General features: G+C 36.3%; 1 protein-coding gene across 1 annotated transcript; it reads left to right on the top strand.

Moving 5' to 3' along the window:
* Positions 1–968: 968 nt before the first annotated feature.
* Positions 969–1391, top strand: LOC149200368 (uncharacterized). The gene has a single exon (XM_089400928.1). The coding sequence runs from the start codon at positions 969–971 to the stop codon at positions 1389–1391; it is 423 nt and encodes a 140-aa protein (XP_089257054.1).
* Positions 1392–18175: the final 16784 nt, after the last annotated feature.

The raw sequence follows: 18175 nt of genomic DNA, 5'->3' as shown, positions 1-18175 counted from the left end.
AATCTCAGAGGCTTTGGCTCAAGGTAGGAGATAGAAACTCTGCCTTCTTCCACAAGCAAGCTCAAGCACGGAAAAATTTCAACTCCATCTCAGAAATTAAGGTAGAGAATATCAATCATAGAGATCTGCAAAGCATAAAAAAGGTTGCCTTCCTTCACTTCAAAAATCTGTACAGTGAGAAAGAGACCCTGGGGCAGACTTCCTCCTTAGTCAATGAGGTGCCCACTCTGATATCGGCTAGAAAGAATCAGTCCTTGGAAGCAGAAGTCACCAACGAAGAAATCAAAATCGCTCTTTTTGCCATGGAACCGGACAAGGCCCCGGGCCCAGATGGATTCACTGCCAGATTCCTGCAGAATTGTTGGCAGATTGTGGAAAAAGACTTGTGCAGAATGATCCGGAAATCCCAAGCTTGTCAGAAATTAGGGGGCAGCACCAATTCGGCTTTCCTGGCCCTTATCCCTAAGGAAAAAGGTGCCAATACTTTCTCCAGGTTCCGCCCCATCTCCCTTTGTAACATCGGCTACAAACTGATAACAAAAGTGATTGCCAACAGGCTGAAAACTATCCTTCCTTCCATTATCCCAGAGAATCAGGGAGGTTTCATTCAAGGAAGACAGATAGTGGATAATTATATCCTGGTCCAAGAGGCGATACACTCAATCTTGACCCGGAAAGAGAAAGGAATGGTGGTCAAATTAGATCTGGAGAGCGCCTTTGATAGGGTGAGACACAGATTTCTGTTAGATGTTCTGCATAAGTTTGGATTTGGGGCCAAATTCATTAGCTGGATCAAGGCATGCATCAGTGAGCCATGGATCGCCTCCTTGGTGAATGGGAGGGCCACTGACTTCTTCAAAGCTTCTAGAGGGCTGAGGCAAGGGTGTCCCCTATCCCCCTTGCTCTTTGTTATCCAAGCCTCTGTCCTTAGCTTCCTCTTGAATAAAAAGCAGACTGATCAAGAAAAAATGGGCCTAAACATAGCAAGAGGTGTTAGAAGCATAAATCATGCATTGTTTGCGGATGACACTCTCCTGTTGGGTGCTGCCACCTTACGCTTGGCTATAAGATTCAAAGAAGTGTTCGATGCCTACTGCGAAGACTCAGGAAGCAGCCTCAACAAAGGCAAATGCCATATTTACTGCTGGAATGCAACGATCAGATCAGTCCAAGCCATATCTAACTGTTTTGATTTTGCAGCTTCTTTTACTTGGTCATCCTTCAAGTATCTGGGCCTCCCGGTCTTCCAAAAAAGAGCCCTCAGCAGAGATTGGCTGCGTCTAATGGAAAAATTCAAATCTAAAATTCGTTCATGGGGCTTCAACTGGCTCAATTTAGCAGGCAAGACAATGCTTATAAAGGTTGTTCTGAATAGTCTTCCCATTTACTAGGCTGCAATGATGATGGCTCCCATTGGCATCACGAGGAAAATGGAGGAATATATCAGAAACTTCTTTTGGAAAGGTGGCAAGGCTAATGAGAAGAGAAATCTGTTAATAAGCTGGGATACAATCTCCTTGCCCAGAATGGAAGGCGGGCTGCATTTTAAGAATATCAGCAATCAAAATATAGCATTGGGTGTAAAGCTGTTATGGAGGATAATTGCCCCAAACCCAGGCTGGGCTCAGCTTGCGCTCTGGAAAAAATACTTCTGTGGGCAAAGAGTACGCTGCCTCGACAACCCTATTTCCTCCGCCGGTACCATGATACATAAGTTGTTCGAGAAAGCCTCAGCCTTAATAAAACAGCACGTCCATTGGATACCTGGCAACGGAAAGCATATTAATATTTGGGAGGACCGTATTTTGAGCAGTGATCCCATTGCTGATGATAGTTCCCTGTCTCAGTTAAAAGAATGGATGGATCGAGCAGGCGTTAAAACGCTGTGGGATCTCTCACAGTGGGAGAACAGAAGCTGGCAGCGATGGAGAAATCTGGAGGTGCCATCGCATTTGTCCAACGATTACGCCTCCCTCCTCACTCACTTAAAAGGTAAAGCCCCTTTGAATACCAGGAAAGCAGACACGCGGGGATGGGGCTCGGTCCCGGGCACTTATACAATTTCAAAAGGTTACAATCAGCTCTCTCAAAAACCGCATGCGCCACCAGATCCAAAGCCATGGCAAGGGGTCTGGTCTCAGCCAACGTTTCCCAAGATTGACATTTTTTGTTGGCTCCTCTGTCATCACAGGATCTTGACTGAGGACAGGCTCCGTAAGAGAGGCGTAATTGGTCCCTCGCGTTGTTCGCTGTGTGAAGGCCATGAAGAAACCGCCGCCCACATGATGCTTTCCTGTAGTTTTGCAGCCGATCTTTGGAAAGAAGTGTTAAAGCCTTTAAACATTGACTTCGCCCCACCTGTTCACTGCTCAGAATTATTCTCTATATGGAAGCGCATGTACCCAGGTGGATCACCTCAGAACCTGCACGTCAAACAAGCATGGCTCGCCATTCCTAAAATAATCTTCTGGCATATATGGCTGGAAAGAAACCATAAGATCTTCAAAGGCAAAAAGAGTGATTTCAGGATAATCTGGGCAAAAATCAAAAGTCATTTGAAAGAATGCTTGGGCGATCAGCTAGACAGAGCAGACCTTAGCGATCAGGACACTATCTGGGGCGATGCTTTGGGCCTTCAATTCATTGAAAAAGTCAGTCCCTCTCATATCCTTAAGCATTGGCAAATCTGTCTCAATGCTGCAGAGCTCGTTGATCTTTGCAAAAAGAAGGCAAGAAAAACTCTATTCTTCGATGGTGTTGCTAAAGGTAACCCCGACAGCTCCGGAGCAGGGGGTGTTATTAAAAACGCAGATGGCAGAATCGAATCCAGATATGCTTGGGGAGTGGGGTTCAAATCCAGCATCCAAGCCGAAGCTCTAGCTCTTCTCCAGGGCCTCAAGCTGCTCCTTTTTCTGGGTATCAAAGAAGCAACTATTTTTGGAGACTCCCAATCCATTATTAAGGCCATGGTGGACAATTCTTCTCCCACAGATTTAAGATTATGAAGACTTCTGAGCAGAATCATATTCCTGACAAATACCTTTCAGAATGTGGAATTTCTTCATATAAAGAGAGACAACAATAAAGATGTCGATGCTGAAGCGAACAAAGTTGTTCTCCTCCCTCCTGGAGTCCTCCTAAGAGACGAAGACGAAGGTTGGGACTCCATCCCTTAACCAGTTGTTCAAAATGTTTTATTGCCTCTTATTACAGCAGTTTGTTTGCATTTGTAATTTAGGAAAAATAGACAAAGCTACAAGAATCACAGCTAGCAAAAGTCGTAGGCTCATTAGAAAGGAAGTCATGTGGTGCCCGGTAGCTGAGAATTCTGATCTCTGTTCACCTCATTGTAACCTGAATTAAGGCTTTCCAACCAAGAATCAATATATCAACATAACCATTCCTGTTAAAAAAAAAAAAATACATATTTTTGGCTTCATGTTCCTAATGATGTGTGAAGGGTTCACCTGAAATGTTAGATGTTTCAAAAATTTGTAACGCAGTTCTCCATAAAGATTTTATTTTCATTATAAGTAGTCAAGCATTGCCTTGTGTGGTTGTAGTGGGGGATGTGAGGGCTCAGGTGCAATGCCTCACATCCCCCATTAGGATTGCAAATTAATGCATCACCCCCAATGTGGTCGCAAGTTAATGTGTCACCCCCAACCCTCATGCCCCCCAATGTGGTTGTAAGTTAAGGCACACCCTCGAGCCCTCACAACCCCATTGCCCCTACAAATTGATTATATATATATATATATATATATAATAAATAAAATTTACGATACAATTTTAATTTATTTTTTCCTTTTTCCTTTTTAAATTTTTTTTTAATCTACATTTTAAAATTTCTAACATTATTGTTTTTTTTGCATTTTTTAAATGTTTAGGTTTTTTTAATGTATTTTTGTTTTTTAAAAATTAGTTTTAATTTTTTTGTGTCGGGAAAAAAAAAATAAAAAAAAATTAAACCTATTTAAGTTGTTTTTCCAAAAAAAACCTCAAGATTTTCCCTCCTTTTTAATATGGTCTTTTTTGTATTTTAAAAATGGATGTTTTATGATTTTGTTCAACCTAGGAGTGATCTTATAAAGCATAGTTAAAGAATATCGCAATTTTAATGCCCTATTGAAAAGGGGCTGTCTTATGCTAAGATTTCAAATGTGTTATAATTTTAACCTTGAAAAAAAAGCTCTTGGTAGAACACTCTAGGATTTAGGTGTTGATTTTTAAGGTTTTTCCATAGTTGTGATATTTTGTCTTTGATGTCATCGTTGAAAAATGTTGGAATTTTAATCCTAAAAAATTGTGATGTTGCATCACCACCTTTGCATTTCAGGGTGTTTTTCATGTATTTCATAGTTATGATATTCGATTTTTAATGTCATGGTTAAGAAATGTTGGAATGTTATATTTGAAATAAAAAGGGTGATGCTACATCGTCACTTTTGCATTTTGGGGTGTTTTTTCATTTTTTCACATGAAAATATGGATTTTTAGAGCTAGAGGTCTAGTTTTAAGGCCACGCTTCTCATTAAGTTGGTAACATTGTTCCAAATAGATTATATTATTTGGAATCCTTCTAATGGAAGATGCACTCAATGATCTCTCTTGGTGTGTAATCACAATTCATTCTATGTCATCCCATCAAAGCTAGACTTGTGACATTTTGGTATTATTCAAATGGTTTTAAAGTAAATGTTGAGGTTTTTAAAAATGAGGAGGATCCCCTTTCCCTAGTTGCTTCATCTATTGATAGAACCAATCTAGATAACTAGAAATCCATGTATGTGGCTAGAACAAACCCTTAAGACTATGTGGCTTTGGAGGACGAGTGCATTCCTTATGCTCATGATCCATTTTACGAAGTCGAATGTTTAACTATAAATCATATGTGTATGGTTCAAACAATGGATAGATTTATTTACCCATCTTGGTTGGTTCACTAAGGTTGTCAAAGCATACCTCTTATAACTTCATTGAAGATGTCTTTACTACACATCTAGTCAATGGCTCATTCAATACAATGCATCTCAGAAAGGAGTATTCAAAGGGGGGCATTGATTCCCTAACAATCAATATAAAGATCCTTTTTTACAACTAGAGGTGAAATCAACTTTGGATTAAGTGATATATTTAGTATATTCATAATTTGTGAAGATCTTTATAGAGCTAAAGGTGAGATTAACTCTAAATTAAGTGAGATAGAAGATCATGGTTGCATTTAGTATATCCATTATTTGTGAAGGGATATCTTCTCAATGTAAGTAAAATAAAGTCATTCCAATATCTTTACCTAATTCTTAAACTAAGGAGAAGAAAAAAGTTTTATATGATACATAATTATCTTGGTATGTTTTTTAAGCACTCTTATAAAATTTACATAATTATCTTGGTATGTTTTTTAAGCACTCTTATTTTTATTAAATTTACATAAATCTTTCTTCTTGTGATAAATTTTATCTTAATGTAATAATATGTGTTTTAGGAAAACTATAAACCTAAAGAATCATTATGGTTTTGGTTTTAAGGACAATGCTAATTCAAACAAAGGGAGGGATACTTCAAAGATGTGTGGTAATCATATTGAAACTTTATCCTAAATGCAACACTTTTCAATGCAAGGTTTTTATCTAAAATTAATGACTAGACATTTCTATTTACCCAAAAAAAAATTAACCTTCACACCCACCTATGAAAAATCCAAAAATGTGATCATTAAAGAATATTTCTTTGCATCACATCTTATGATTTGTGGTCGAAGATTTTTATTTCTAATGGGAGAAGTTAAATGAAAGGGTGATGTGAAAGTATCACATCTTATGATGTGTGGTCGAAGATTTTTAACTTAGGGTTTTTAACTTTTGTTATTATTGTACGTGACATTTCCCATCACAACCACTTAACATAATTATATTTCGATAAATAGCAAGGTTTTGTTAGGTGGGTATGCATTCTAATAAACTAGCAAAATCATCTAAGGTCAAATTTTGTTTTGACTTATGTTCATTTTTATAGGTTTAATTTTTACAATAATATGGGTGGTTGAACTACTTTGAGATGAATGAATTTGTAAAATATAAAGCAAATGGATGTGAGTAGAAATGATGTTTTTATTCAACCTATCTAATTTACGATAAAATAAATTTCACCTATAAAAATATAATTATCTTAATATTTTCATTTTGACATATTTAAGTATATAAATGATATTTTTTATTTATTTTGCGAATTTAAATTGTATTGCTTCAAAATATCTTCATACAACAACCAAAGATTATTCATGTTATGTCTGGTCACAACGCATCTCAAGGGAAACCAAATTTGTTGACTATAGACAAGAGTTTAGATAATTGAAAATGATAAACAAAAATATCATTATGAAATTTAAGACAATTAACATAGACTAAACTACAGAAAGTAAAAGACAACTGCCAAATGGTGAAACATAACATCAAGAATAAGGTGAAGAAATTGGGTGGGTCTTGAGCACTGGTTCCAGCTAATGCAGGGCGTTTTAGTTTACATTGTAGATGGCTTTCAAGTTGAGAAATCCAAGCATCCAAACTAGCAAGACAAAGAGTTGATAGTGTTGCACGCGCTTGATTTCATTTAGAGAAGAGATTATATAATTGTGATATTCATGCTTCTCCTTCAAGACCCTACCCAAGAGTGTCTTCATCTGCCAATGAAGGGTGATGGAGTTCAAGTATTAGCTCCATCTTCCCCTAGTGTGTCTCATGCCAAAAACCCAATTTGCTACCTCAACTTGAATTTCTATGTCAAAGTAGGTTCGTCAGTCATCGGTGGTCAAGGGTTCAAGATAGTGAATTTCCTCTTGAATTTTTGGAGTGGTAGAGTGGAAAATGGTTGTGTTGTCTTGGCCTTAGCCTTGGGCTTATGATCAACCCTGAGGACCCCTACCCCCAGACCCTTAGTGACAACACATTTAATGTTGGAGCGCACTACACCATATAAACAATGGTCAGGATAGAATTCTCACCCAAAATACCTAAAACCTGAGGGATTAGAAATGAGAAGACCAAATAAAATTAAAACCTAAGAAGGCATGAATTTTTGGAGAGTTTTGTGGTGACTTCTAATGGAAAACAACTAATAAGGGAGGGCAAATAAGAAACTTCTGACAAGGTCTAACAACCACCAAGGGGCAACAACATCCAAACCACAACTCACCCTCATTGTGCTCAAAGCAGTGCATGCCAACACCCAACAAATAAAAGAAAAAATGGTGAAGGAATTATAAAAAAGGGAGTTGGAGAGAGAAAATTACCCAATGTTGATTGGCCCACCAGACCTGAACCTAGGTAGTCATGAGAGCTGGTTGATGTCTGACATCTCCTGTCCTTCCAATGTTTGTCATTGTGGTTGTCATCAGTACTCGAGGTGATGCCTCCACTACTTGCCCTAGGATTTTCCCCTTGTCATTGCTTAACGTCTAGTGCGTGAGTTATAGAATCTCAATCCTTAAAGCTAAGTCTCCCAACAATTTTGGGACATGCAAATCCATGGCCATGGAAAAAGCCATCATTTGAACCAAAGAGAAAATCCACAATTTATGCCACAACCTTTAGTCTCCACCGTCGAATGCAAGCCCCTTATATCTTGTCGCCCAAAGGAATTGTCCCACCTATGGCAAAGGTATAACCCAGTCTTAGAAAAAAATTGAAGAACAAGGTCTCTAATCTGAGAATGCTCAAACAAAGAATAGTTTGTCATAAGAATGAAAGTTGGTAATAGTTGTCCACATGTGTGATGCATGGTGTGGGTTGGCCACGCCACAACCCCTCTTAAATGCCATGGGAGGTACCCATGCAGCAGGCTCCCAACCCTCCTCCAGTGTCCCAAATTCCAACAACCCGATTGAGGAATACAAATGATATTTTGAAAATTATTTAATCTAATTTATTTTATTGATCATGTGGGTTTTGTTGGCCTTAAGTAAACAATATAACCATTATATTACTTAAGCTTCCCAGAGATAAATTATGTAAATTTTTTTGAAACTAATCAGACATTTAAAACATTTTTATAAAGTTTATTTTGAAAAATCTCAAGAAACATTGTCATTAATCAAAACACAACCACTATCACCACTTTAAAAATAACATAAAATTAGTTTATTTTAATGCAACAAGTTTGTCATTCCTTTTTTTCTATAGATATATGTTTCCTACTCATCCACGAAATCATAGTGGAGCCCAAACTGAAGCAACCTCTGAATGTACCTTTTTTGTCTTTAGCACTCTCTAACCAATTTGCATGTTTATAGCCCCGTAACTATATATCATCATTTGAGACATATCTCAAACCATAGTCAACATTACCACACACATATCTCAATATATGCTTTGTTGTAATCCATTGATCATGTCTCATTTCCACTTGAAACTAGCTCAAAGTGTTCATTGCAAAGCAAATTTTTGGTTTCATATTAACCAAATCATTAGTTATCCAATTAGATTTTGATACATGGATTGATTTGCTAAATCTAACTCAGAGTTTTCTAACTTTCTCATATTTGTCACCATGGGAGTTTCCATCTATTTACATTACATCATTCCAAACTTTTGTAGGATATTGATAATATATTTTCCTTAGTCAATAAACATTTCACTAGGCTTCTCCTATGCTTCTAGTCCCATATAGTAGTGCATCAACCCAAGATCCTTCATGTCAAATTCAGAGGCCAACTTCCTCTTACTTCGAATAATGAGATGCTCCGCACCAGTCAAAAAGAAGTCATCTACATATAACAATAGAATCACAGGTTTACTCTTCTTGACCTTGAAATACAAGTTTGGATCAATGTCACGTTTGGAGAAACCAACTCTTTTCAAATAATTGTCAATTCGTGTATACCAGGCTCTTGGTGCTTGCTTAAGTCCATACAAGGCTTTCTCCAATATTTAAACGCGAGACTCTATTCCATGGGCCTCAAAACCTTGAGGTTGCTCTATGTATACTTCTTCCTCAATCATGCGAGTAAGAAAAGTAGTATTTACATCCATATGATGTAAATTCCAGCCCATAGAGGAGGAAATAGAAATAATAGAACTAATGGTAGTGTACCTAGTAACCAGGGCAGAAGTCTTATCATAATCCTCTCCCTCTTGTTGGGAGAATCCTTTAGCCATAAATCTCGACTTGTGTTTGTCAATACTGCCATCCACTACATGCTTGATCTTGTATACCCATTTCGAGGTCACCATTGATTTCCCTTCAGGTCTAGGCACAATCTCCCATACATCATTCTTCATAATCAATTGGTATTCTTCTAACATAACATCCTTCCATACTTGTTGGCTAGTTGTTTCTTCTAAGGTGGAAGGTTGATAATCAATCAAATTTGTCATCAAAATTGCATATCCAAAATACCTCTTACGTCTCTTGCTTTCCCTAGAGGTGCCACATGGTGCTACATCCCCTTCTGCTTCCTACAAGGTGGATCTAAGTCAAGTTGGTATCTTCTTGATTTCAGGAACAACATCAGATCCACTGGATGCTAGACCCTTTTATCTCTTCTTGATGATCTAAGGGATGTTCTACGAGATTGGATGGCGTTGAAGCTTCTTCCTTGGGAGTTTCACGTTCTTCATCATTATCAGAGTCCATGGATACTTATTCAGATTTCCAATAGGTAAAATTTTCATCAAAGATCAAGTCTCTGCTAACTTCAACATGTCTTTGACCTAGAACATAGATTCTACAGGCCTTTGATGACATTGTATCCAACGAATATTCCTTTCTTTCTTGAAGTTCTAGTTTCTTCTCTTATCTTTTGGTACATGGATATAAATAGTACAACCAAATATTCTCAAATGACCAACCTAAGGTTTCTATGTGGTGAATATTTCTTCAAGAGCCTTATTTTCCAGAATTCGATGAGGACTTCTATTTTGAATGTAGAAAGTTGTCATAAATGCTTCACTCCATAAAAAGATTGACAAGTATCAGTTATGCATCATTGTCTTAACAAATCCTTCAATGTTATGGATTATAAGGGACTATAAACTCCTTCTTAATCCTAGCTTCTTTGCAAAAGGAAATGAGCTCCTTGGAGGTATATTGTCGTTCATTATTAGATCTTAGGATCTTGATCTTCTTTCCCTTAAAGTTTTTGAATTTAGCCTTGAATTATTTAAACTTTTCAAATACTTCATCCTTCATCTTCATGAAGTAAATCCAAACCTTGCGAGAGAAATCATCAATGAATGATACATAATACAAAGAACCTCCAAGATATTTTACTGGAATTGGACCACGTACGTCAAAATGGACTAGGTCAAAATTTTCCATGGATCTACTTTTGCTGCTTGGAAAAAGCTTCTTGATCTTCTTTCCAAGTGCACAACCTTTACACACTTCTTCATGTTCCATTTGCAATTTTAGAAAACCTAAAACCATCTCTTTTAAAGAAGGAAAATATCTATAATGAAGGTGATTGTGTCTTCTATACCATAGCTCACATGGATTAATGTCATTATGTACAAATGCTTGAGCAAGTTGTTTCAAGAATCTATACAACCTTCCTTCACGAATTTCGATTTATATAGCATAAACTATACTGGAGCCTTTTGACCATACAAGAACTTTTCCATCAACAAATGTTACTCTATCTCCCTTATCTTCCAAACATGAAATAGAAACCAAATTCGTTTTAAAACCTGGTGCATATAGTATGTTTTTTAGATGAATGTTTTCACTTGATTCCATCTCAACAAAAGTCCTCCCAATGCCTTTAAATCCAAACTAGTGTTGTCTCTGAGCTCTCCCTTATGGGATCATCTTCTTTCCATTAAGCTTGTGAGGTTGTCACTGCCTCCCATCATGTGCATTGAGGCACTGCTATCTATTATCCTTAAATCATCACTATCTGCAATAGAACTAGTAATAACAAAGAAATAAAAGAAATTTTTGTCACTTGATTCTTCATTCTTGGGTCTTTTCAGAAGTTCATCAATGTATGTTATGGTCGCATGCTACTTTCCCTTTCTCCTTCTATCATTTGATCTTTTAGGAGAATCATTTCTATAGTGACCAAATTTGTGACATTGATAACATTGAACTTTTGACATATCTCTCTTTCCTTGAGGAACAAATCTTTTTTCTCTAAGTCTTCTTCCATCTTTTCTTCTTCATCCATTTCTTCTTTGGAAACCAAACTTCTTTCTTCCTCCACTCTTCCCAAAACATGGTGCATATGCTTGACAGTCACCTTCTTCAGATCTTTGAATCTTCCCTCTTGATATGAGCCTTGATTCTTATTGAGTACACGTAGTCCATAGTTCATCAAACTTTGTAGCATCTTTTTTGGCACATATTGTTGAATTTCCACGACACATGAGAATATGGTTAGGATCTTTAAGTATCTGACACAAACACACTCAAATGCCACAACAATACTACTTTTCACAGTGAAATATACACACATCAATGAATTAACTAGTGCACATGACAATTTTGAACTTTTCAAACCCACTACATGTTATATTACAAAATAAAATATAACAATCTTAGGGCTCTCGTATCAGCGATATTGGACCTTACATACAACCATGATACAAGGACACAACTAGGGTTTGGTGTCAATCACTTTGACTACCAATCTACCCTAAACAAGGCACACTTTACCTACTTGTAGATGTGGCACCTCACAACCCTCGATCTTGGCCCTTACATACAACCTTGATACAAGGACACAACTAGGGTTTGGTGTTAGTCACTTTGACTACCAACGTACCATGAACAAGGCATACTTGACCTACTTGTTTATGTGGCACCTCGCAACCCTTTTATTCCATGTGCCCTAAACACATTTGGTGGGTCCTCTTGCCTTTCCATATGTTAATCATTACAACTACATGTTTGGTTGCTTTGTCTTCCAATATTAATGATCACACCTCCTTTTGTGTCATTGAACTTTGGCTCATAAATCTTCCCATAAGAAGCCTTCTTACTCCATTAAGATGACTGCTCATTGGGTCTTCTAGAACTACCCTCTTTTCACTAAAGTCTTCCCGTGTGCAACTTCTGAACTAGGGCTCCAACAATCTGCTTCCTAACATCCCAAGGCTCCTTTCATGAAATTATACTTGAGGTCTTCTCCTCACTGCATTCTGCATACAAACATCACTATTCATAACTTCATTTGTGAACAATGCTCACTCTTTTAGATCTTCCCACTTGTCATGGTTTTGGCTACTCCAGAACACCGCACCTATGGCACACAAATCTGCCCTACTTTTGTGACACTTTAGCCTCTTTTTTCGTTATTCTTAGGGCCACTAAATATGCCCACGTACAGTGATTCCCTGACTAATCTAAGGGTGCCAAATACACTGCCCTCACACTAGTAATTTCATCCTCAAAATACAGATCTAGGGCATTCTAAAAAATTATTGCTCATGATCTATGAATAAACCTCCAAATACCATCAATGTTTCATTGCTTCTTCCCATTATCCTTCATCTAAGGACAACCCACCACATATTCCTAATTCTCATTGTCCTTCCTTCAATTTGAACAATGTGTCAACCTCCTTTTTCTATTTGAAACTTCTATGCACTACTCTTAAGGTTTTTGACCCTTATGCCTTAAGCATACCACACATGGATGTCGCATTGTAAGGGGTTTTCGACCTTCATTTGTGCACATGACTAGGTCACACTAGTACTAAACTTTTCATCTCAATCTAGGCATGAAGGATGGCCCACAAAAATTCAATGCTTGATTGATCTAGGCTTCAAATTTACTATTGCCTCAAAACCCTTGAGATAACCCATCACTGAGGCCATTTTCTCCTTGTTTATGTTCTTTCGCTATACCTATTCCACAAGTCATATCAACCTTCTCTTCTACCATAAATCTCACACTTTTATCCAATGTCTTGGTCTCTCTAATCTGTTGATCAAACCACAAGGATAAGCATACAAAACTACGACCTTATCTCAAGGTAGAGGTCTACTCTCTAATTATCTTGGTCCTCTCTCTTGCACAAATCCCAATGATGATGTAAATTTTTTTAGGGTAGAAACTTAAGGTCTATAACATCATGGAATTATCCATACCTAGGGCTCGACCTATACACAAAAAGAAGCCTCCTCTTCTTGCCCAGATACTACCTTACTTGAGGTCTAAACTTCATGAGGAAACTGTCCTCTCCTTGGAGTAGAATGATCCGAACTTATGTAGGAATGCAATATAATATAGTTATAAACATAAACACATAGATGCAATAGGAATAAAACTTCATTTCATTAATATCAAAGAACTGAAATATGCTTACATACAAAATGGAAATAAACTAGCTCAGGCGATGGTAGCTTATCTCTGAGAAGAGATGTGGTGGCTACATGCCTCTGAACTGTGCTACAATGAGGATTGAAGGCCTATTTATTATTGAGAAACAATGGAAAGCACTAAGCATCCAAAAACCTAACCCTAGGAGATGAAGCACCAAAACTATGGGCCCCGTTTCGGTAAATTAGTACATCAACTTCCCGGGGTTGTAACTCTAGCATACGATCTTCGTTTGATGTGCACAATACCTCGTTAGAAATATTTATCTGAGTAATACAATTTTTGAATGCAAAAATCAATTAAAGACTCATGTTTGCCTGTTTTCTCTGAAAAACAAAGTTTAGGGCCTCAAAACAGCTCCAAAAGTTCAAGACCCGAAAAAACTACCAAGAATAGTAAATTGTGCTAAAATTAATGAAATTGAAAAACTGAAAGAAATAGTGGTGGGGGTCCAAGTGGAATAGGAGGGTGGCCACCAATATCCACCCGAATCATAGAAACGCAGCCTACAATGAACCCTTCTTTCTCCTCCATTCATCCTCCCTAAAAGTGTTGTGACCTGAGGTACTCATACCTCCTTCTAGGGATACATAGCGAACAACGCCCACAATCAAATGAAGAACCTCTCACTTGATTCACTAGGCTAAATCCTAAGCCTGTTTTAAATAGATTTTCCTTAGGCCTTTTAGGAACCCTTTAGATCTTAAGGTTTTGGTCCTCTTAGACGTTAGGAAATAATAATTTTCTTTTTAATTTCTTTTAGATTTTAAACCCCTTCTTAGATCTAAAACCCCTCTAATTGGATTCTTAGCCCACAAATCGTTTTGTGCCCAAACTTCTCGCAAACCCAACTCCTAGGATTTTGGAGTACCTCCCAGGCTACACAAATCAACTCATATTCTTGTCACAAATGAATGCCATGATTAAGGTAAACCATTAATTATTGTAGTCACTAGTTATTTTTTGGGAATGATTTCATCAATTGCTTGAATTTTATCTCTCAATTGAGAAACCCTCATGAAATACGAGGTTATAGTATCATTTCTTGCCATTCTAACATCACGAAGCTTCTTCAAACTCATTGCTTGACTAATATTATTGATAGTGTACAATCCAATTAGGGAATCATATATTTTCTTGGAAGAGTCAAGATTTTCAATATGTGGAATCAAATGATCTCTGATGGAATCTACAACGATACTTCTAGTTGTAATATCATCTTTCTTAAAATTTATTTTTTCTTCATGCTTTTCTAGTTCAGTGACCTTGCTTTTCACAATACCTAAAAGATCATTCTTTGCAAGGAGGAGTTCTATCCCCTTTTTCCAAGCCCTAAAGTTTGTAGCTCCTTCCAATTTGTTTTCTACCTTCCTACATGAACCCATGGCCATACACAAGCAAATAGATATTAGATGAGGTCTTCTTCAATTCTCATCCTTTTATCAAAGCTTTCCAAGAGTGATCTCAATATCCTATTCTTCACCAAAGCTCTGATACCATGTTGAGTTTTCAAGTGAAATAGTGACAAGCACCAATTTATGAAATAATGATAATTACTTCAAATGATATAGATCTTCTTTTAATAATTCCATTTTATCATCAATTACACTTCATAAATTAAACATAAAACCATAAGGACAATAGAGATCACAATGCATAAAGAGAACACACGATTTACCTTGGGAAAACCCACTTGGGGGAGGGGAACTAACAACCTTTTTCTTAGAGAAATTCTTCAGTTAACCAAGAGATACATATAATGCAACTAGTCAACTATGAGATCAAACATACCAACAATGCTTATGATCAAACCTGGTTAACGACCCTCAAGTCAAGCCTCCCAATCTGTCCAACAACTCACTCTAATCTGATTTTCCCTAAGTCAAATTTCGACCTCCATAATATGCCCCGAAACTCAACCTTCCTAGAATTCCAGTCTGCCCAAAATTTCGGCCTGTCTAGAATATGCTGCCTAGAAACACATGTGCGAGCTAGGAGAGAGAGATGTGAATTAGAGAGAGAGAGAGAGAGAGAGAGAGAGAGAGAGAGAGAGAGAGAGATGATCTTCATCCTCCTTTTCCTTCACTTGGATGTCCATAAATTGTCTTACTTGTGTGAGGTCGGATGGTGCCTTTGTGTAGGAGGTTGAATGCCTTTATATAGTGATCTGCCTGTCCAGAATGGGTGTGTCTCTTCACTAGGCCGACTTGACTATTTTGGAGCCAAAAATTAAAATTTCAAATTTCAAAATTTTCTCTTTTAAATCTAACATGAAGAACATGCCTTATACTAATTATTTCAAGGGATAAATAGTCAAAATGACATGAAGAAGATGTCTTACAAATTATTTATTCATTACAAGGGCTAAAATATAAATTATGAAGACCGACCATAGCTACACAATTCAATAACCCATACCATAAAAAGTTGTGAAATTTTGGGGATTAATTCATCTGTTTTTTCAATCTCTGACTTGTTGGGGGATGAAGGATCCTCCTTGTTATGATTTTTTGCTTTCTTGCGTGATTTATTTCACTACATGTATTACAAGAATAAATCATTACAATTTGGTTGCCTATAAATTAGTAAAATCAATACATATTACAATAGATATATGTTGTAGTGCTTGAATAAATCATTATAATTTGATTGCCTATAAATCAATAAGAGCAATACATATTACAATAGATTTATGTGGTAGTGCTTAGTCATATTCGTCGAAGTTCATGAGGTTTGTGAAGCTTCTTTTTAATCTTTATCTAGTCCTCCTAGTTTTATTCTTAGGTTGTGATTAATTCTTTCATTCGTAGCATGTCTCCTTCTACTTTGCTTTGATGTCACTTTTCTATGGCTTCTCTTCCATCAGATTATCTAATTCACATGCCATGGTTCTTTCGGCTTAATCCCCTCCCTTTGCCTCTTTTTCCTAGTTGCTTTGACTTTTGAATCTTTGGGCCTCAATTGTCTTTGAGGCAGGGTAGTTGAAGGAGTTAACAATTTATTTTTTGACATATGAATGGATCCTAAAGGTTGTTGCACATTTTTTTATATTTTCTATTGTTTTTTGTCCTTGTTTGATTTTTTTCTTTGATTGGTGGGTGTCCTTGTGAGGTGCTCTCATTCTTCTTCTCTAAGCCTTTAGGTGGGTTTTTTACTATAATGAATCTTCTACTTGGTCCCTTAACGCTCCTTGCTTATTAAGTGATGCTCCTTCGTTTTAATTTCTTGTTAGCTAGATCCACATGGTTTTGAACTAATGACCTTCATATAAGGAGTGCCTTAATTGCACACTATAACTGATTGTTCTATGCCCCATGGGAAATTGATGCTCCATTATTGCTCCTAAGTGCCAAAAATATTATTTCTATGATCACTTTGAGAGTGGTAGTCAACGATGATTGGACGATGAGATGCAACATGGTCAGTTCGAAAAAAGCTAAAAATTGAGAAGTTAAATGCTCATAGTCAAGAGGTCATTATTAGAAATATTATTTAGCAACCATATTGATAAACTTGACTAAAAAATGTTCAATGAAGTCCATGTCTACACACGTGCATGTGCATATAAAGACATGCCTTTGCTCCATCTCTATACAGTTTGAAAATGTAATTTTCAATAGCATTTTCTATATCCCGTAAAGATTCAAATCCCTAACACTAAAGAGGGAGATTAGGGAGTGATCTTACCCAAATTGAGGTAGTGGAGAGGTTACGCAAAAAGGGGTCAAAAGTTAGGAAGCATGGATTCACACACATAGCTTCCTTTACTTAGATCCATGTGCCTAAGTTGAGGATTAGATCTCTATTATATTTTGCTAGATCAAACTCCAAAATGAAAAAACCCTTTGGTATATAGATAAACAAACACCTCATCCAAAATATATAACCTCCAAGTTAGAGAAATTCGTTGATGTAGGTTTACTAGCTTTTACAAGAGACCATTAAACCTGTAGATTTTTCTATGTTGTTGTGGGAACGTAGTTTAGTTGAAGACACATGGATAGACCTGGATAGAAGAGGAGGGAGCTTCCTTAATGCTATATATTTGTTTGAGAAGAATGTGTGGAAGTCAAGGCCCCTCTAACTTACATGCTAGTCTTTAAGGCTTCCACGAATGATTTTACAATAATATTTTACTAGACTAAGGGCATGAACTAGAGGGGAACAAACTCGACCATATTAAAGACACTAAAGGAAAGTCATTTTCTATGTGGACTCAGAAATCCCATAAGCATCAACACACCATATGGAATGGTTATTTGAACCATGGTGATTACAAAAGAACAATTAAAACTTAAACCATAGTTACAACTTATTGTTCCCAAAAATATTAATATAATCAACTTACAATATCTGAATTCAAATTTATATATTTTTTTAGATTTTTTTTCTAAAATATTTTTTTAGATTTTTTTTATAAAAACATTTTTAATACCAAAAACAATATTGTGAATATTCTTGGTTTGTTATATTGTGAATTTCAATCAACAAAACATTTATATTCCTTTGAAATTTAAACTCAAATCATCATTATCCCAACATTTTATTTTATTATTTTAATAATAATTATCTCAATATTAAAGATAAATCATTATTATAATAACATTTTTATCTTAGCATTTCCTCCTTCGTTATATTTATAGAAATTTCCATAAAACTCACAATTATCTCAACAAATTCACGAGGGAAACAGCAATTGAGAGTTAGTAAATGATGATATATTATTTATGTTTTTTTAATACAAATAAAATGATTATATATATATATATATATATATATATATATATATATATATATATATATATATATATATTATAATAATAATTTTTAATACAAGATAAAAATTAATGTTCTT

This window comes from Pinus tabuliformis, chromosome 2_1, assembly GCF_031772625.1.
Source record: "Pinus tabuliformis cultivar Carrire ecotype Pingquan chromosome 2_1, CPIR1, whole genome shotgun sequence".
Lineage (NCBI taxonomy): Eukaryota > Viridiplantae > Streptophyta > Pinopsida > Pinales > Pinaceae > Pinus > Pinus tabuliformis.
This window is presented reverse-complemented; position numbering and strand designations above follow the sequence as displayed.

What these genes read in the sequence shown, in the direction of transcription:
- LOC149200368 (XM_089400928.1), top strand. Translation starts at nt 969, where the DNA reads ATGGGCCTAAACATAGCAAGAGGTGTTAGAAGCATAAATCATGCATTG.